A 21,493-nucleotide genomic window follows, 5' to 3' on the forward strand; every position below is an offset into this window, starting at 1 on the left:
ACAAAACTCACAACCAATGATCAAAATGCAACTTTTTCAAAACTCTAACACTTTTTCCAATTGCTTGGATACAATACACATAAAGCTAAGATCATTTGTTCATTGAACTAAAATCACCTGTTCAAAATGACACAACTTAACATCAAAGTATTACCATTTCAAAATACAATTCACATATTACATCTGAGATGACTGTCTATTCATTTCATTACAATGATCTAACTATCAATTGATACAACTGATCAAAATGATAAGTAACTGTTGCATTACTCTTAATGCATAGTTTTTCTGGAAACTGACAAACAATGAAAGTTTCAGGATAACGAGATCCGTTGACACCAATTACCGTGGAACATGAACCAATTGGACTACATTATCTATGGATGTAATATTTTATCATCATTCTTTATCAGACACTGTTTCTATGGTCTCATGTACCACTTTTCCAGACCATGTTTTCAGATTTGACATTACTGTACACTCACTTTATTAGGTACACCTATCTAGTACTGGGTAAGACCTCCTTTTGCCTCCACAACAGCCTGAGTTATTCACGGTGTTGTACGTAAAGAGATGCCCTTCTGCACACCACTGTTTTAAACGGCGGTTATTTGAGTATTTGTGGCCTTTCTGTTAGCTTGAATGAGTCTGGACATTCTCCTCTGACCTGTCTCATTAACAAGGTGTTTTTGCCCACAGAACTGCTGCTCACTGAATGTGTTTTGTTTATCGCACCATTCTCTGTAAACTCTAGAGACTGTAGTGCATAAAAATCCCAGGAAGGCAGCTGTTTCTGAGATGCTGGAATCACCATGTGTGGCATCAACAATCATACCACGGTCAAAGTTGCTTAGATTACTCATCTTGCCCGTTCTAATGTTTGGTCGAACAGCAACTAAAGCTCTCAGCTCTATATACTCTATATATTGAGTTGCAGGCAACCACATGATTCGCTGTCCGAATGTAACCTTCCTTGATGGGCTAAGTCAGGTCTGTAGAGCTGATGGCATGACCTATGTCATTGTGTGGGATAATGTCAGGTTCCACCATGCTCAAATGGTGCAAGCATGGTTTCAGGCCCATCCACAATTTACCACCCTGTACTTACCCCCATACTCTCCTTTCCTAAAACCCCATTGAGGAATTTTTCTCCACATGGAGGTGGAAGGTATATGATAGGCGCCCTCACAAACAAGCCACCCTTCTCCAGGCCATGGATTATGCATGCAATGACATCACGGCAGACCAGTGTCAGGCCTGGATTCGCCATGCCCGAAGATTCTTCCCAAGATGTTTGGCCAACGAAAACATCCATTGTGATGTGGATGAGAACCTATGGCCAAATCCACAAGACAGGGTTGATGGAAATATAGAAGTACAGTAATCAATCCTTTGTTTTGCTTTTTACAGTAAGCCAGGTGAGGAACACTGCAGTTTCTTTTTTTGTAGCTAATTATTTTTGCTTTGATTCAAAGAAACCTATGAGTGATTTTATTGTATTTCATCAATACATTTCAAATTTTGTTCAATGATTCCACTGTGTCTGTAGTATTCTCTTACTAGTCCTTTTACAGTGATGCATTTATGTGTAGTACCATAATGAAACATATATCACATATTTTGTACTACAATATTTAATGATTGAACGAACAACTACACAGTGAAACTATCGGTATTGTCACGCCCTGACCTGGAGAGAGGGTTTGTTTCTCTATGTGGTTAGGCCAGGGTGTGGGGTGGGCATTCTATGTTTTGTATTTCTTTGTGTTGGGCAGAGTATGGTTCCTAAGCAGAGGCAGCTGTCTATCGTTGTCTCTGATTAGGAACCATACTTAGGCAGCCTGTTTTCCTTTGGGGTTTGTGGGTAGTTGCTTTCTGTTTTGTTGTAAGTACCTGACGGAACTGTCGCTGTCATTTTTGTTATATTTGTAAAATGTTCATTTTTGGCATTAAACTACAAGATGAACATATTCCACGCTGCACCTTGGTCTACTCATTTTGACGCCTGTGACAGAACTACCCACCACAAGAAGACCAAGCAGCGTGGGCAGGATGACTGGACCTGGGAGGAGATCCTGGACTGGGCAGGACCCTGGACAAGGCCTGGGGAGTATCGCCGTCCGCAATGGGAGATCGAGGCAGCGAAAGCGGAACGGCGATACTGGGAGGAACAGGCAAGAAAGCAACAACGGAAGCCTGAGAGGCAGCGGCAAAAAACAATTGTGGGGGGGGGGGGCACACGAGTAGATTGGCAAAGGCGGGTTTAAGACCTGAGCCAACTCCCCGTGCTTACCGTGGGGAGCAAGTGACCGAGCAAGCACCGTGTTATGCGGTGATACGCACTGTGTCGCCAGTGCGTACTCACAGCCCGGTGCGCTCGGTGCAAGCTCCTAACCGTTGCCGTGCTAGAGTTGGCCGGCAGCCAGGGAGAAGTGCACCGGCTCAACGTATCTGGTCTCCAGTGCGTCTCTTCGGCCAAGGTTATCCTGCGCCTGCCCTCATTCACCAGCACAGCCCAGTTCGTCCTGTACCAGCGCTCCGCCCTTGCTGGGCTAAAGTCAACATCGAGCCAGGACGGGTTGTGCCAGCCCTAAGCGCCAGACCTCCGGTGCGCCTCCACGGCCCAGTGTGCCCTGTGCCTGCTCTGCGCACCCAGTCTCCTATGCGTCTCCCCAGTCTGGTGAGACCGGTTCCAGCTCCCCATAGGAAGCCTCCAGTGATGATCAATGGTCCGAAGCCTCCAGTGATAATCCATGGCACGAAGCCTCCAGTGATGATCCATGGCCCGGAGCCTGTAGTGTTAATCCATGGCACGAAGCCTCCAGTGATGATCCATGGCCCGGAGCCTGTAGGGATGATCCATGGCATGACGCCTCCAGTGATAATCCATGGCCCGGAGCCTCCAGTGATGATCCATGGCACAAAGCCTCCAGTGATGATCCATGGCGCGGAACCAGTAGTGATGATCCATGGCACGGAGCCTGCAGCGAAGGTCCCCAGTCCGGAACCTACAGAGACGCTCTCCAGTGCAGAGCCTCCAGCGACGCTCTCCAGTCCGGAGCCTTCAGCGACGCTCTCCAGTCCGGAGCCTCCAGCGACGCTCTCCAGTCCGGAGCCTCCAGCGACGCTCCCCAGTCCGGAGCCTCCAGCGACGCTCCTCAGCCCGGAGCGTCCAGCGACGCCCCTCAGCCTCCAGCGACGTCCCCCAGTCCGGAGTCTTCAGCGACGCTCTCCAGCCCGGAGTCTTCAGCGACAATCTGCAGCCCCGAGTCTTCGGCGACGGTCTGCAGCCCCGAGTCTTCGGCGACGGTCTGCAGCCCCGAGTCTTCGGCGACGGTCTGCAGTCCCGAGTCTTCGGCGGCGGCCTGCAGCCCAGAGTCTTCGGCGGCGGTCGGCAGTTCAGAGCCTCTGGCGCTGATCCACGGTCAGGTTCCTCCGGCGACACAGAAGCGGGGGGATCAGCGGGCGGTGTGGGGGCTATGCCCAGAACCAGAGCCGCCGCCAAGTATAGATGCCCACCCGGACCCTCCCCTATAGGTTCAGGTTTGCGGCCGGGAGTCCGCACCTTTGGGGGGGTACTGTCACGCCCTGACCTGGAGAGAGGGTTTGTTTCTCTATGTGGTTAGGCCAGGGTGTGGGGTGGGCATTCTATGTTTTGTATTTCTTTGTGTTGGGCAGAGTATGGTTCCTAAGCAGAGGCAGCTGTCTATCGTTGTCTCTGATTAGGAACCATACTTAGGCAGCCTGTTTTCCTTTGGGGTTTGTGGGTAGTTGCTTTCTGTTTTGTTGTAAGTACCTGACGGAACTGTCGGCTGTCATTTTTGTTATATTTGTAAAATGTTCATTTTTGGCATTAAACTACAAGATGAACATATTCCACGCTGCACCTTGGTCTACTCATTTTGACGCCTGTGACAGGTATCTTGTGTGTGGGTGATCTAAATTAATGTTCCTATGGTATTTCATGATAAATTAGTTATTTGAACCAATGATTCTGCAAGTGCAAGGTTTCTTTAAAGATATGAATGCACAATGCAATGATTTGAACATGGACAGCCTGTGTTAGAAGTGATGACCATTTTGAGTTTTGTGTCTAGAGTATTGAAAAATGATCACAAGGTTCTGAAATTAGTGCCAAAGGGATTGTAAAAAAACTGTAATCACAAAACCGGAGAGCAACATCTGTTCGGTGAAGTCCACAAAGTGTTTTGCATGTAACAAGCAGTTACATGACCAACAGCATGGTCAAGCAAGTTAACATTTCCAACATTTTCAGACTACTAAACAACTATTGATTTAGAACCCCAGAGAGTTACTGCAAGTTGCAAAGAAAACAGGAGCTGCCTCCACTATTCCAACACCATTTCCACTTCAACATTTCAACATCATCTAATCACCTATGCTTAATAAGTCTAATACAGTGACAACTAAAAGATTCCAAAAACGATTTAGTCCAATCAACATAAGCTAAATATCATGTGGCTGGCCATAGTTCTGATTTCTGTATGTGTGTGTGTGTGTGTGTGTGCGTGCGCCTATGCGTGCGCCTATGCGTGCGTAAGTAGAAAAAACATGTTGACTCACCCTACTTGTAGAGAAATACCAATGTCATCCTCCTCTCATGTTGCTGAAACGGTCTATGACTAGTTTTTGTTGTCCTAGTTTTTGTTGCTCGCTAGCATAACGTCCTTTCATGGGCAATGATTAGCCAGCTAGTTAACATTAGCCTACTGCATATAGCTTCCATCCTCTCAGGCCAGAGGCATAATGTATGAATTCATGGTTGGATCAGAATCGCCGTTATAATCATTGTACGGAAAATTAAGTAAAATCAGTCCAAATCCATATCTCCGTCCATACCTAATTTAGGAAAGGTATAATTTTAGCTAGCTAGCCACCAGAGGACAACAACACAACACGATGCAACAATTCAAGTTGTTTCAGTCAAATGACATTTGGCTTGATGTGATGTGATTGGTGTGAAGCCATATCCAAACTGGCTTCCCTTGACACTTTCTTTTGGTGCGTCAGGACCATTCACAGTTGAGCTTACTCAGTTTAGCTCAATGCTGATTGGCTATTATCCTTTTATTTTTTTTATCAAGGAAGTACAAATGCTCGCTGGCTTCCCTTGCATTCAATTATACGTGCGGCAACAATATCATCCTCTTTTTGGCCAGACAGCATCAGATAAATGAGACACAGGGGCGCTGTTTCGCTCACTCAGATGCTTTCTCCGGTCAGATACATTCAGCCTCTTGTGAATTGAAGGAAAATTATGAAACACAGAGAAATGAAAGATACGTTTTTGTATGTTTTTTTTATTTTGTTATTGGTACATATTTGGGGGAGGCCTCGCTTCCCTTGGCATCCATGAGTACACGCCACTGAGATCAGCACTCCTACTCTGAGAAGCTTTATACATACGGTCCCAGATCTGTTTCACCATACTAACGACAGACCTGTGTGGTCACACTGCACTCCAATCTTCTACAACAGGTCAGTCTTGGTCATGAGTTGTGGTAGTCATTATGTCATGTCAAATCAGGCGTTGCTAAACATAGTTCAACAATAATGTGGCTGTTCACTTCAAAAAAGCCTCTAGGGCTGTTTTCCTGTGTTTGCGGGACTGCCAACATGTTTTCCTGTGTTTGAGGGACTGCCAACATGTTTTCCTGTGTTTGAGGGACTGCCAACATGTTTTCCTGTGTTTGAGGGACTGCCAACATGTTTTCCTGTGTTTGAGGGACTGCCAACATGTTTTCCTGTGTTTGAGGGACTGCCAACATGTTTTCCTGTGTTTGAGGGACTGCCAACATGTTTTCCTGTGTTTGAGGGACTGCCAACATGTTTTCCTGTGTTTGAGGGACTGCCAACATGTTTTCCTGCCTGTGTTTGTTCTAGCACACACTAAAGCCCATTACCATACACTCATCATTAGTGGGTCAGGAGGCTGGAGGACAATAAAGCCACCATTTCCATAATGGTAGCGTATTGCCATGGCAGCGAGGCTGAGGGTCTATATTAAAGCCCCATTTAGAGGCGGAGGTGGGAGACACCGGGTTAATCACCATGTATCTAAGTGGAGTAATGCACATCCTATAGGCTCTGGTCTGGTGATATATGTAGGAAATATGTATGGTAATATACTGTATATGTCTGATATATGTATGGTAATATACGGTATATGTCTGATATATGTATGGTAATATACTGTATATGTCTGATATATGTATGTAATATACTATATATGTATGGTAATATACTTTATATGTCTGATATATGTATGGTAATATACTGTATATGTCTGATATATGTATGTAATATACTATATATGTCTGGTAATATACTGTATATGTCTGATATATGTATGGTAATATACTGTATATGTCTGATATATGTATGGTAATATACTGTGTATGTCTGATATATCTATGGTCACCAACCAAAACAAAAACCAAAAACTCCCTGATGCGTCCTTTAGTGGTGTCAGCACCTCGGTCCCGTGTGGCTCAGTTGGTAGAGCAGGTTGTTTGCAACGCCAGGGTTGTTGGTTCGATTCCCACGGGGGACCAGTACGGAAAAAATTTATGAAATGTATGCACTCACTACTGTAAGTCGCTCTGGATAAGAGCGTCTGCTAAATGACTAAAATGTAAAAATGTAAAATGTATGGTAATATACTGTATATGTCTGATAATATACTGTATAGTAATAGACTGTATATGTCTGATATATCTATGGTAATATTCTGATATGTATTTATTTTTTACCTTTATTTAACAAGGAAAGTCAGTTAAGAACAAATTCTTATTTTCAATGACGGCCTAGGAACAGTGGGTTAACTGCCTTGTTCAGGGGCAGAATGACAGATTTGTACCTTGTCAGCTCGGGGATTCAATCTTGCAACCTTGCGGTTACTAGTCCAACGCTCTAACCACTAGGCTATGCTGCCGCCCAGCGTATGGTAATATACTGTATATGTCTGATATATGTATGTATCCCCGCCACCCAGCACATCATGATTAGATAGATAGAAAATCAGAGAGGGATTTAGAATGGCATTTGGCGGTGTTGGGCTGTAGTATCACATTTCAGGTGAGACCCAGGTGCAGACAACGTCGAATTAACAACAGTTTATTAATCCAACAGGAGCAGACAAAAGACAGGTCAAGGCTGACTGGGGTCAGTAATCCAGATAGGTGGGGCAAAGGTACAGGACGGCAGGCAGGGTCAGGGAAGGCAGAAAAGGTAAAAACCGGGAAACTAGAAAACAGGAACAATCGTGTGACAGGAACAGAGGGAAAACCGCTTGACAAAACAAAACGAACTGGCAACAGACAAACAGAGAACACAGGTATAAATACACAGGGGATAATGGGGAAGATGGGCGACACCTGGAGGGGCGTAGAGACAATCACAAAGACAGGTGAAACAGATCAGGGTGTGACAAGTAGATTCTTTGTGTGTGTGTGTGTGTGTGTGTGTGTGTGTGTGTGTGTGTGTGTGTGTGTGTGTGTGTGTGTGTGTGTGTGTGTGTGTGTGTGTGTGTGTGTGTGTGTGTGTGTGTGTGTGTGTGTGTGTGTGTCAGACCTGGGATAGCTATAGTTTTAACTATGCTATGTGTAAAGCAGGGGTTGGAACAAAAACATTTTCCAATCATTATGTTCTGCGTTCCGTTCCACTGTTCCGAGCAGCAAAATAAAGTTATGAACCGGTTCTAACAAAAAAAGTAACAGTTTAAATGGTTATTTTCTGTTCATTTTTAAACCTCTGAAATCGAAATCACTTTCATTCCTGGTTCTATTTCTGTTCCTTGAAAATGTTTGTTATTTTCCGGTTTTCGGTTCTGTTCCCTGAACCAGTTCCAACCCCTGGTGGAAATGAACTATACTGAACACAAATATAAACGCAACATGCAGCAATTTCACCGATTTTACTGAGTTAAAGTTCATATAAGGAAATCAGTCAATTTAAATAAGTGAATTAGGTCCTAATCTATGGATTTCCCATGACTGGGAATACAGATATGCATCTCTTGGTCACAGATACCTTAAAAAAAGGTAGGATCAGAAAACCAGTCAGTATCTAGTGTGACCACCATTTGCCTCATGCAGCGTGACACATCTTCTTCACATAGAGTTGATCAGGCTGTTGATTGTGGCCTGTGGAATGTTGTCCCACTCCTCTTCAATGGCTATGCAAAGTTGCTGGATATTGGCGGGAACTGGAACACACTGTCGTACACATCGATCCAGAGCATCACAAACATGCTCAATGGGTGACGTTTCTGGTAAGTATGCAGGCCATGGAAGAACTGGGACATTTTCAGCTTCCAGGAATTGTGTACAGATCCTTGCGATCCATGCTGAAACATGAGGTGATGGCGGCGGATGAATGGTATGACAATGGACCTCAGCATCTTGTCACTGTATCTCTGTGCATTCAAACTGCCATAGATAAAATGCAACTGTGTTCGTTGTCTATAGCTTATGCCTGCCCATACCATAACCCCACCACCACGGGGCATTCTGTTCACAACGTTGACATCAGCAAACCGCTCAGCCACATGACACCATACACGTAGGCTGTGGTTGTGAGGCCAGTTGGACGTACTGCCTAATTCTCTAAAATGACGTTGGAGGCGGCTTATGAGAAATTAACATTAAATTCTCTGGCAACAGCTCTGGTGGACCTTCCTGCAGTCAGCATGCCAATTGCATGCTCCTTCAAAATTTGAGACTGTAAGGATCGACACTGGAGACGAGCAAGTACAGGGAGTGAACATTTACTGGAAAACAGACATCAAACCGAAACAAGAACATTGTCTGGACAGAGGGAACAAAACGACATAAGGACAAAATGCTGACACGGGGAACCAACTGAGGAACAGACAGATATAGAAGGGCAATCAACAAAATAATGGAATCCAGGTGAGTCCAATATTGCGCAGCTGCGCGTAATGATGGTGACAGGTGTGCGTAATGAAGGGCAGCCTGGCGCCCTCGAGCACCAGAGAGGGGGAACGGGAGCAGGCATGACAGCACCCCCCCTTTAGGGGCGCCACCCGGCTTCCCTCCTGGGTGAGCCTGACAGGCCTGCCGAGGCATGGGAGTTGGACAAGCTGGCTGAGGCGTAGAAGCCCGACGAGCCAGCAGAGGCGTGGGAGCCTGGCGTGCCCGCTGAGGCGTGGGAGCCTGATGAGCCGGCTGAGGCGTGGGAGCCTGATGAACCGGCTGAGTTGTGGGAGCCTGATGGGCCGGCTGAAGCATGACGTGGGGTGGGCGTCTGCCGAGCCAACCGGGGCAAGAAGACCTATCAAGCCAGCTAAGGTGTGGAAGCCTGACAAGCTAGCTGAGGCACCCCTGCTTCCATCGGCGACGGCACCCAGACCCGACATCACCAACCAAAACAAAAAACAAAAACTCCCTGATGCTTCCTTTAGTGGTGTCAGCATTCTGTAAGGCTCGACCCTGGAGACCAGAAGCAAGTACAGGGAGTGAACATTTACTGGAAACATCAAACCAAAACAAGAACAGCGTCTGGACAGAGGGAACAAAACGACATAAGGACAATAATGCTGACACGGGGAACCAACTGAGGAACAGACAGATATAGAAGGGCAATCAACAAAATAATGGAGTCCAGGTGAGTCCACTATTGCGCAGCTGCGCATAATGATGGTGACAGGTGTGCATAATGAAGGGCAGCCTGGTGCCCTCGAGCACCAGAGAGGGGGAGCGGGAGCAGGCGTGACAGAGACATCTGTGGCAATGTGTTGTATGACAAATCTGCACATTTTAGAGTTGCCTTTTATTGTCCTCAGCATGAGGTGCACATATGTAATGATCATGCTGTTTAATCAGCTTCTTGATATGCCAAACCTATCAGGTGGCTGGATGATCTTGGTAAAGGAGAAATGCTCACAAACAGGGATGGAATATTTTTTTCTTTATGGAACATTTCTGGGATTTTTTATTTCAGCTCAAGAAACATGGGACCAACAGTTTACATATTGCGTTTATATTTTTGTTCAGGGTATTTTTCAAGGAGAACAAATAATGACATTGAACATGGGACTACAACTATATGAATACAGATCCCCAAAAAGTAAAACTTTTAAAAACTATTTGAATCTTGCTATTGTAATAATCACAAAGTTACTACAACTTGATGTCAACTGACAATTGTATGCAGTCACTACTGTAAGTCGCTGTGGAGCGTCTGCTAAATGAGTAAGATTTAAATGTAAGTGTTACTGTATTACCTTATGTCACTCATTATTCAAATATATTTGTTAGTCATTTTGAAGCTGCAAAAGTGGTCTACTCTGATGTTGAGGTGATTCCATGTCCCTCATTTAATTCTAGGCTAAAATATTCATGTCTAAGAGCCCTCTAAAACATGTGCTTATGATCATATATTTAGACTAATTTCACTAACTGTTGTAGTTTTTGGTTCTAATTCAAATATTTGGCAATATCAAAGAAAATAATTGCCTTTTAGTTTAAACTATAAACTATATTCGACTACCTCAAGTATTTATGTGTATCTATGCGTGATGATTTCATATACTACATTTTTATTTGGCCAAACGTCCATTACTGTTTGTCATTAATTGCATGTCTGTCTGTGTGCTGGGAACACCAGCCAAACCAAAAGCTCCACAGCTTTCTGATATTATCAGTCCTAAGCTGCGTTTAGGGTGAATAATGTGCCATGTGGTAGGAACTTAATGTAATATTTATGGAGCTATTGATATTAATGCTGTCATTTTATTGCAGAGCATAGATCATCTTACAGAATTCATAATTGTTTACCATGTCGGTTATGCATAATGAATGTTTTGCTAGTTTCAATTCGGTGTGAATTCCCCAGTGTGGAGTCCCCAGTGTAGGTTCCCAAGCACCGTTTTGACTGCCTGGGGTAGCTATGGATTCTGTAGGAATGTCAGATGTATTTGTAATGGTAATTCAATCATCACTATTATACTGTGTGCTGTCAGACTGTAAGACTCAATGGCACCCTATCCCCTATATAGTGCACTACTTTCGATGAGAGAGAGACCCCCCCCCCCCCCCGCATGGCAAACACTCAGGGTTAAATCTCTGACTGGTCAGCCCTGAGTAAGTCAGCAAGGCTTTAGATGTGTCTGTCCAGATCGTCAGCCATGTAAACACACACACTATAAATGCACTATAGCAGATATTTGTTGAGAGCAGCAAGAGAGAAATGTTCTGCTGTACCATAACAAAGCAAGCACCAGATGTTTCTAATAATGTTTCTGTGTGTGTATGTTTGTTTGCTCGCCATCTCTGTAAGCTCCAGCACCAGTGTCTCTGAGGTGTCAATCACCCAGTGTGATTCTGGCAGAAGGACCAGAGAGAGGGTGCCAGGATGGATCATTCGATCCTGGGTAGAGCAAGCCCTGGGTCTGCTTGGCTCTCCCTGCCTGGCTCTCTGCAACCAGATCTGAGGCTGCTGCAGGCTGCAGCAGAGCCAAACTCCTCTTTATAAGCATGTCTGTCTGGATCACAGGCTGCCAGGCTGTAGGGAAGAGAAGCACATAGAGTAACCTGCTGTGGCTGTATTCTAGACCACACATACTGCACAATCATCCCTCTTCCTTACTTACCCCCCCTGTAACCCTAACTCTGACCCTCTCCTCATCCCCATCCCTCAATCATCCCCCTTCCTCACCTCACCTCATCCCCCAGCTTTACCAACCCCCCAACCCTGACCCTCTCCTCAACCCCCCATCCCTCAATCATCCCTCTTCCTCACCTCACCCCCCAGCTTTACCCCCTAACCCTAACCCTGACCCTCTCCTCAACCCCCCATCCCTCAATCATCCCTCTTCCTCACCTCACCCCCAGCTTTACCCCCTAACCTGACCCTCTCCTCAACCCCCCACCCCTCAATCATCCCTCTTCCTCACCTCACCCCCCCAGCTTTACCTACCCATCAACCCTGACCCTCTCCTCAACCCCCCACCCCTCAATCATCCCTCTTCCTCACCTCACCCCCCCAGCTTTACCTACCCATCAACCCTGACCCTCTCCTCAACTCCCCATCCCTCAATCATCCCTGTCCTTCTCATTTTGACAGGACCCCTGTCATCCTGTACCCAGACCGGACAACCGGTCTCTCGCTCACTCTCGCTAAGTCTGTTTCTCTCTCTCTCCTTTCCTCATAATAACACAACCACCTCTGATTAGTTATGAAAAAACATCAGTTATGAACTTAACCATCCTCTCAGTGCTGTTGACTTTTGGAGGCATTATTGTGAAGCACAGAGACTCTGCCTTCCGCTTCCATCCTGAGAAAGAGAGCTGAATTTACAACCTTGGCTGAGAGAAAGATTACACTGGTGTATTTGTTGTCCTCGCTGTAAAGAATATTAATCGTTTTCATTATCAAATGCAACATTGGAGTGGCAGGCAGCGCTTCTTAAAATAGGAAGGGATAACTCAATGAAAGTTAGACTAAGAACAACGAAAGAGAAGATGAAAACACTAAACGAGCTTTAGATACATAATACTGTGTGTTCCCAGTGACATGTACGACTAGTTATGGAATGTATTCTCATTTCTCATGTTGTGTGTGTGTCTGTGTGTGTCCTCAGACTGGGGAGTACGCCACTGATGAGGAGGAGGAGGCGGGGCCGGCCGCGGACGGTGGTGGGGATGAGGAGGGCGACGGGGAGAAGAGCATCGAGGTGTTTGATTTGCCAGAAACAGATGACATCATTTCCCCCTCAGAGTTGGACGCTACCAAACTCTACCAGACATTCAGAGAGGTCACTCGAACACCCCTTTCATTTGTCTATTGTATTTATTTTATTCTATTCTTCTGTCTATTTCATTAGTCTAAGTATTTGAGCACGCCAAAAAATACAGAAGTTCCAACAAAAACGTCTTATGTATTTTCCTCACACTAATATCACTAATACTGTGGCCTGGAACTTTGTACAACAACTCTTTCTCGTTCCTGATTGCAACAAAGCCAAAGAGTAACACATGACTGAAATGTAGAATTTGGTCGTTACTTTCTTCTAGAACCCATTTTCCTTTTTTAAAGGAGCCAACCTGCTAGTAATATTGACTGAAAAGCCTTACTAGCACTGCTGACAACAGAACAGTTTGTCCCTCACTCCACACTTGTGTGACACATTTAACAAATTGCCTGAGCTGCACTGCGGTGTTCTGGATATTGAGTGAGAAATCATGTAATCTCTACTGTCCCAAGACCTCTACTCTCTCTCACTGGGACTCTCCCTCTCTCTCTCTCCCCCTTTCTCTCTCCACCTTTCTCTCTCTCTCTCTTCACTTTCCTCAACTGCCTCTCTTTCTTCACTTCTCTCTTACTACTGTCGTTCCTATATCCCTTTCGCTTTCTGTCACTCACTCTCCACGTTTCTCTCTCTGCCTACTGACTCTCCCTCTATTTTGGATCGTTCTATCTCTCCCTCTATTTTGGACCTTTCTCTCTCTACTTTGTACCTTTCTCTCTCTCCCTCTATTTTGGACCTTTCTCTCTCTACTTTGTACCTTTCTCTCTCTCTCTCTCTCTCTCTCTCTCTCTCTCTATTTTGTACCTTTCTCTCTCTCCCTCTCTACTTTGTACCTTTCTCTCTCTCCCTCTCTACTTTGTACCTTTCTCTCTCTCCCTCTCTACTTTGTACCTTTCTCTCTCTCCCTCTACTTTGTACCTTTCTCTCTCTCCCTCTCTACTTTGTACCTTTCTCTCTCTCCCTCTACTTTGTACCTTTCTCTCTCTCCCTCTCTACTTTGTACCTTTCTCTCTCTCCCTCTCTACTTTGTACCTTTCTCTCTCTCCCTCTACTTTGTACCTTTCTCTCTCTCCCTCTCTACTTTGTACCTTTCTCTCTCTCCCTCTCTACTTTGGACCTTTCTCTCTCTCCCTCTCTACTTTGGACCTTTCTCTCTCACTCTCCTTCTTCTTGGTTCTGTGAGTCTCTCCCTGTCAGTGGTAGAGTGTGCTGTCATGCATGGGCTGGGCTGTGTGGTTCTTCTCAGTGGTTGTGTGTGTGCACGAGGCTTGTCCAGCACAGAGGCTGCGCAGCCAAGTGTTTGATCATCAGATCGACCTCCTCCCTTTCTACTCCCTCAGCTGCAGATCAAGCACACTGTCACCGAGGCAGAGATACAGAAGCTCAAAAACAAGGTAAGAAATGTCCCCTGCTGTCATCTCTAAGATGAATGGTATGAAAGGCAAATGAAGTGCAATAAACGCATGAGAAATAGACATATGTTTGTAAAAAGGACGTCATGGGACAGTGCAGGGTATAATAATTTCTATTTTAAGTTATTTCTGAATATTTAAGGCAATTGCATGTATATTTCAGCAGTTTAGCTTCACTGCACGGCAGAGTTGCCTCTTGCAGTTTCATGTCAAAGGTGTCTGGGCAGTGAGAGAGCCAGTGGTTAAGTGAGAGTGACATGCAAGCAGGCAGAGCTTTCTAAAAGTTCCTGGTTTATCCTCACGAGGACAGCTTAGCTCAAACTGCAGGAAATGATTTAGAGATATTAACTGAATTCAATGACTGGATTTAGTGAAATTGAAAGATAAGCTTGTTGGTGTAATACTGAGCATGAGCTGCTCTGGTGGTCCTTGGGAGAGGGTTGCTTTAGAAGTTTTCCCTGAGGAGTAGAAGGATTTAATACAATAACAATGTTTAGAAGGAGGTCACACCAATAAACTAAGCTCAACGAAAGGCTTGTCAGTACACGGTCTGTTAGTTTCTCTTTGTTGTGAAGGCTGGATAGTGAGCCTTAAGTCAAGTATATTGGAAGAAACGTTTGTTTATTTTTCAAGCTATAGCACACACTATTTTGCAAAAGTAGGTTTTAAAGGAACAAAGACTTTAGTCTGCTTTGTGTTTTTCTTTTTGCCATGGAAACTCAGGTACAGTATGATAGTCAACCCTAAAAAAGAGACGGTGCTATGTTTTTTATGTTATGTGTTTAACCCATAGCACCGTCTCTTTTGAAATGTTGACATCTTCATGTTTTGTTTGCTTTGCTTACTTACTTCCTAGTATTGAAGTACTGGTATCATGACAACATGTATATGTATACCATAGTGTGTCTAGTCAGTCAGCTGGCTTGTGCATTACAGTATTTGGAAATCTGTCAATACTGTATTTGTGTTCCAGTGTTTGTTTTTAATGACGTACCTAGTGGTGAGTGTAGGCCGTGTTGGTGTGTGAGTGTAATACCATGCTTATCTGTGCTTGTCTATCCCAGCTTGCTGTGGTGGAGAGGGAGAAGGCACGCTGGGAGAAGGAGAAGAGCCAGCTGAAGGCCAGCATGGAGGAGAACAAGGAGAGGATGCTGAAGCTGGAGAGTTACTGGATCGAGGCTCAGACCCTGTGCCACACGGTCAACGAGCACCTGAAGGAGGCTCAGTGCCAGTACACCACCCTAGAGAAGAAGTACAACAAGGCCAAGAAACTCATCAAAGACTTCCAGCAGAAGTGAGTCAGAGTCTGGTGCTAAACTGATCTAAATTAGACAATATACAGGTTCAATATACTGTAACGTTCTTAGCCTTGGTAAGGCTGTTAAGTTACGAACCCAGGTTCTATCACCTATTCGGGAGTTACTCATCCCCAGATCTGTTGCTCTGGTCAGGTCAGTAACTAACCACACATTTCAGACGTGTTGCTCTGGTCAGTAACTAACCACACATTTCAGACGTGTTGCTCTGGTCTAGTCAGTAACTAGCCACACACTCCAGACGTGTTGCTCTGGTCTAGTCAGTACCTAGCCACACACTCCAGACGTGTTGCTCTGGTCTAGTCAGTACCTAGCCACACACTCCAGACGTGTTGCTCTGGTCTAGTCAGTACCTAGCCACACACTCCAGACGTGTTGCTCTGGTCTAGTCAGTACCTAGCCACACACTCCAGACGTGTTGCTCTGGTCTAGACAGTAACTAGCCACACACTCCAGACGTGTTGCTCTGGTCTAGACAGTACCTAGCCACACACTCCAGACGTGTTGCTCTGGTCTAGTCAGTACCTAGCCACACACTCCAGACGTGTTACTCTGGTCTAGTCACACCTAGCCACACACTCCAGACGTGTTGCTCTGGTCTAGTCAGTACCTAGCCACACACTCCAGACGTGTTGCTCTGGTCTAGTCAGATCCTAGCCACACACTCCAGACGTGTTGCTCTGGTCTAGTCAGTACCTAGCCACACACTCCAGACGTGTTGCTCTGGTCTAGTCAGTAACTAGCCACACACTCCAGACGTGTTGCTCTGGTCTAGTCAGTACCTAGCCACACACTCCAGACGTGTTACTCTGGTCTAGTCAGTAACTAACCACACACTCCAGACGTGTTACTCTGGTCTAGTCAGTAACTAACCACACATTTCAAATCTGTTGCTCTGGTCTAGTCAGTAACTAGCCACTCAGATGTGTCCATGTCATCTGTTGCTATGAGTGTAAAACTGGTTGTTTATGACTGAAAACCTGAAAATGTATTACTACATTATTCAGACTACTTTGGTTCATATGGACATGTCAAACCTTATTATTGTCCAAGTTTAGAGGCCATTTCAAATTGTTGCTTATTTTAGGTAATACACTCACTATATGTTATTCAAACCCTGTTATTTTCTTATAGTATGTTTATCAAACAATTTCACAAACAAATTCCACCCTTTAGTCTGGAGGACATTTTAACCAAGTGGCACTCAGTTGAAGGATTGCTTTAGAGAGAAAGAGCTGTGTTGACTTCCTTCCTGTGCAGCTCTCCTCCACACCGCAGCCGCTTTCTCAGCAGTGAGTTGATCTCTATGGTCATTCTCATCAGAACCGCTTTGCCCCTCTCCGCTCTGAATGCCTTTAATTGCCCTTGCCCTTGATGCAACATGTCTGTATTGAGTTTGGTATGGTTGTCTGTGCGTGTGCGAGGGAGCCTTGCGTACTTCAGCCCTGCTGAAGAGAGAGGCAGGACTGTGTGTGACTGTCACTCTGACTTAAGTTCACTGAGCTCCTATTCTCCCTGAGATATTCTCCTTTTACCATCTATACATGTTCACACACACACACACACACACACACAGACACACACACACACACACACACACACACACAGACACACACACACACACACACACACACACACACACACACACACACACACACACACACACACACACACACACACACACACACACACACACACACACACACACACACACACACACACACACACACACACACACACACACACACACACACACACACACACACACAGTCCCATTCCCTTACCCCTGTACACTCCTGTTAAAGGAGACAACACAGAGATGAGCTCTACCCATCCCTTCTCATCCCTGTCCTCACCCCTCTGAGAGGAGCTGTCCCCAACCATCCAACCACCTAACACTCTGTCCCTGTCCTCACCCCTCTGAGAGGAGCTGTCCCCAACCATCCAACCACCTAACACTCTGTCCCTGTCCTCACCCCTCTGAGAGGAGCTGTCCCCAACCATCCAACCACCTAACACTCTGTCCCTGTCCTCACCCCTCTGAGAGGAGCTGTCGCCAACCATCCAACCACCTAACACTCTGTCCCTGTCCTCACCCCCTTGAGAGGGGCTGTCCCCAACCATCCAACCACCTAACACTCTGTCCCTTTCTAACCTCACCCCTGTCAGAGGGCCACCAACATACCTTTCTAACCTCACCCCTGTCAGAGGGCCACCAACATACCTTTCTAACCTCACCCCTGTCAGAGGGCCACCAACATACCTTTCTAACCTCACCCCTGTCAGAGGGCCACCAACATACCTTTCTAACCTCACCCCTGTCAGAGGGCCACCAACATTCCTTTCTAACCTCACCCCTGTTAGAGGGCCACCAACATACCTTTCTAACCTCACCCCTGTTAGAGGGCCACCAACATACCTTTCTAACCTCACCCCTGTCAGAGGGCCACCAACATACCTTTCTAACCTCACCCCTGTCAGAGGGCCACCAACATACCTTTCTAACCTCACCCCTGTCAGAGGGCCACCAACATACCTTTCTAACCTCACCCCTGTCAGAGGGCCACCAACATACCTTTCTAACCTCACCCCTGTCAGAGGGCCACCAACATACCTTTCTAACCTCACCCCTGTCAGAGGGCCACCAACATACCTTTCTAACCTCACCCCTGTCAGAGGGCCACCAACATAGCTTTCTAACCTCACCCCTGTCAGAGGGCCACCAACATACCTTTCTAACCTCACCCCTGTCATCAGAGGGCCACCAACATACCTTTCTAACCTCACCCCTGTCATCAGAGGGCCACCAACATACCTTTCTAACCTCACCCCTGTCATCAGAGGGCCACCAACATACCTTTCTAACCTCACCCCTGTCAGAGGGCCACCAACATACCTTTCTAACCTCACCCCTGTCAGAGGGCCACCAACATACCTTTCTAACCTCACCCCTGTCAGAGGGCCACCAACATACCTTTCTAACCTCACCCCTGTCAGAGGGCCACCAACATACCTTTTTAACCTCACCCCTGTCATCAGAGGGCCACCAACATACCTTTCTAACCTCACCCCTGTCAGAGGGCCACCAACATACCTTTCTAACCTCACCCCTGTCATCAGAGGGCCACCAACATACCTTTTTAACCTCACCCCTGTCATCAGAGGGCCACCAACATACCTTTCTAACCTCACCCCTGTCAGAGGGCCACCAACATACCTTTCTAACCTCACCCCTGTCAGAGGGCCACCAACATACCTTTCTAACCTCACCCCTGTCATCAGAGGGCCACCAACATACCTTTCTAACCTCACCCCTGTCAGAGGGCCACCAACATACCTTTCTAACCTCACCCCTGTCAGAGGGCCACCAACATTCCTTTCTAACCTCACCCCTGTCATCAGAGGGCCACCAACATACCTTTCTAACCTCACCCCTGTCAGAGGGCCACCAACATACCTTTCTAACCTCACCCCTGTCAGAGGGCCACCAACATACCTTTTTAACCTCACCCCTGTCAGAGGGCCACCAACATTCCTTTCTAACCTCACCCCTGTCATCAGAGGGCCACCAACATACCTTTCTAACCTCACCCCTGTCAGAGGGCCACCAACATACCTTTCTAACCTCACCCTTGTCAGAGGGCCACCAACATACCTTTCTAACCTCACCCCTGTCAGAGGGCCACCAACATACCTTTCTAACCTCACCCCTGTCAGAGGGCCACCAACATACCTTTCTAACCTCACCCCTGTCATCAGAGGGCCACCAACATACCTTTTTAACCTCACCCCTGTCATCAGAGGGCCACCAACATACCTTTCTAACCTCACCCCTGTCAGAGGGCCACCAACATACCTTTCTAACCTCACCCCTGTCAGAGGGCCACCAACATACCTTTCTAACCTCACCCCTGTCATCAGAGGGCCACCAACATACCTTTCTAACCTCACCCCTGTCAGAGGGCCACCAACATACCTTTCTAACCTCACCCCTGTCAGAGGGCCACCAACATTCCTTTCTAACCTCACCCCTGTCATCAGAGGGCCACCAACATACCTTTCTAACCTCACCCCTGTCAGAGGGCCACCAACATACCTTTCTAACCTCACCCCTGTTAGAGGGCCACCAACATACCTTTCTAACCTCACCCCTGTTTGAGGGCCACCAACATACCTTTCTAACCTTACCCCTGTCAGAGGGCCACCAACATACCTTTCTAACCTCACCCCTGTCAGAGGGCCACCAACATACCTTTCTAACCTCACCCCTGTCAGAGGGCCACCAACATACCTTTCTAACCTCACCCCTGTTTGAGGGCCACCAACATATCTTTCTAACCTCACCCCTGTCAGAGGGCCACCAACATATCTTTCTAACCTCACCCCTGTCATCAGAGGGCCACCAACATACCTTTCTAACCTCACCCCTGTCAGAGGGCCACCAACATATCTTTCTAACCTCACCCCTGTCAGAGGGCCACCAACATACCTTTCTAACCTCACCCCTGTCAGAGGGCCACCAACATACCTTTCTAACCTCACCCCTGTCAGAGGGCCACCAACATACCTTTCTAACCTCACCCCTGTCAGAGGGCCACCAACATACCTTTCTAACCTCACCCCTGTCATCAGAGGGCCACCAACATACCTTTCTAACCTCACCCCTGTCAGAGGGCCACCAACATACCTTTCTAACCTCACCCCTGTCAGAGGGCCACCAACATACCTTTCTAACCTCACCCCTGTCAGAGGGCCACCAACATACCTTTCTAACCTCACCCCTGTCATCAGAGGGCCACCAACATACCTTTTTAACCTCACCCCTGTCATCAGAGGGCCACCAACATACCTTTCTAACCTCACCCCTGTCAGAGGGCCACCAACATACCTTTCTAACCTCACCCCTGTCATCAGAGGGCCACCAACATACCTTTCTAACCTCACCCCTGTCAGAGGGCCACCAACATACCTTTCTAACCTCACCCCTGTCAGAGGGCCACCAACATACCTTTCTAACCTCACCCCTGTTAGAGGGCCACCAACATACCTTTCTAACCTCACCCCTGTCAGAGGGCCACCAACATACCTTTCTAACCTCACCCCTGTTAGAGGGCCACCAACATACCTTTCTAACCTCACCCCTGTCAGAGGGCCACCAACATACCTTTCTAACCTCACCCCTGTTTGAGGGCCACCAACATACCTTTCTAACCTCACCCCTGTTTGAGGGCCACCAACATACCTTTCTAACCTCACCCCTGTCTTCAGAGGGCCACCAACATACCTTTCTAACCTCACCCCTGTCATCAGAGGGCCACCAACATACCTTTCTAACCTCACCCCTGTCAGAGGGCCACCATTATACCTTTCTAACCTCACCCCTGTCAGAGGGCCACCAACATACCTTTCTAACCTCACCCCTGTCAGAGGGCCACCAACATATATTTCTAACCTCACCCCTGTCAGAGGGCCACCAACATACCTTTCTAACCTCACCCCTGTCAGAGGGCCACCAACATACCTTTCTAACCTCACCCCTGTCAGAGGGCCACCAACATTTTTTTCTAACCTCACCCCTGTTAGAGGGCCACCAACATACCTTTCTAACCTCACCCCTGTTAGAGGGCCACCAACATACCTTTCTAACCTCACCCCTGTCAGAGGGCCACCAACATACCATTCTAACCTCACCCCTGTCAGAGGGCCACCAACATACCTTTCTAACCTCACCCCTGTCAGAGGGCCACCAACATACCTTTCTAACCTCACCCCTGTCAGAGGGCCACCAACATACCTTTCTAACCTCACCCCTGTCAGAGGGCCACCAACATACCTTTCTAACCTCACCCCTGTCAGAGGGCCACCAACATACCTTTCTAACCTCACCCCTGTCAGAGGGCCACCAACATACCTTTCTAACCTCACCCCTGTCAGAGGGCCACCAACATACCTTTCTAACCTCACCCCTGTCA

At 46.8% G+C, this 21,493-nt stretch overlaps 1 protein-coding gene across 5 annotated transcripts in view; it reads left to right on the forward strand.

The window, feature by feature from the left end:
• Nucleotides 1-21,493, forward strand: part of LOC106570463 (neurabin-1) — a 140,803-nt gene that overhangs the window by 75,362 nt on the left and 43,948 nt on the right. For all 5 annotated transcript variants that reach the window (XM_014142825.2, XM_014142829.2, XM_014142830.2 and 2 more), the window contains exons 7-9: nucleotides 12,626-12,799; nucleotides 14,134-14,187; nucleotides 15,270-15,499. In XM_014142825.2, coding sequence (XP_013998300.2) covers nucleotides 12,626-12,799; nucleotides 14,134-14,187; nucleotides 15,270-15,499 — 458 coding nt within the window. The remainder of the gene's footprint in view (nucleotides 1-12,625; nucleotides 12,800-14,133; nucleotides 14,188-15,269; nucleotides 15,500-21,493) is intronic.

The sequence above is a fragment of the Salmo salar genome, chromosome ssa14 (assembly GCF_905237065.1).
Source record: "Salmo salar chromosome ssa14, Ssal_v3.1, whole genome shotgun sequence".
Lineage (NCBI taxonomy): Eukaryota > Metazoa > Chordata > Actinopteri > Salmoniformes > Salmonidae > Salmo > Salmo salar.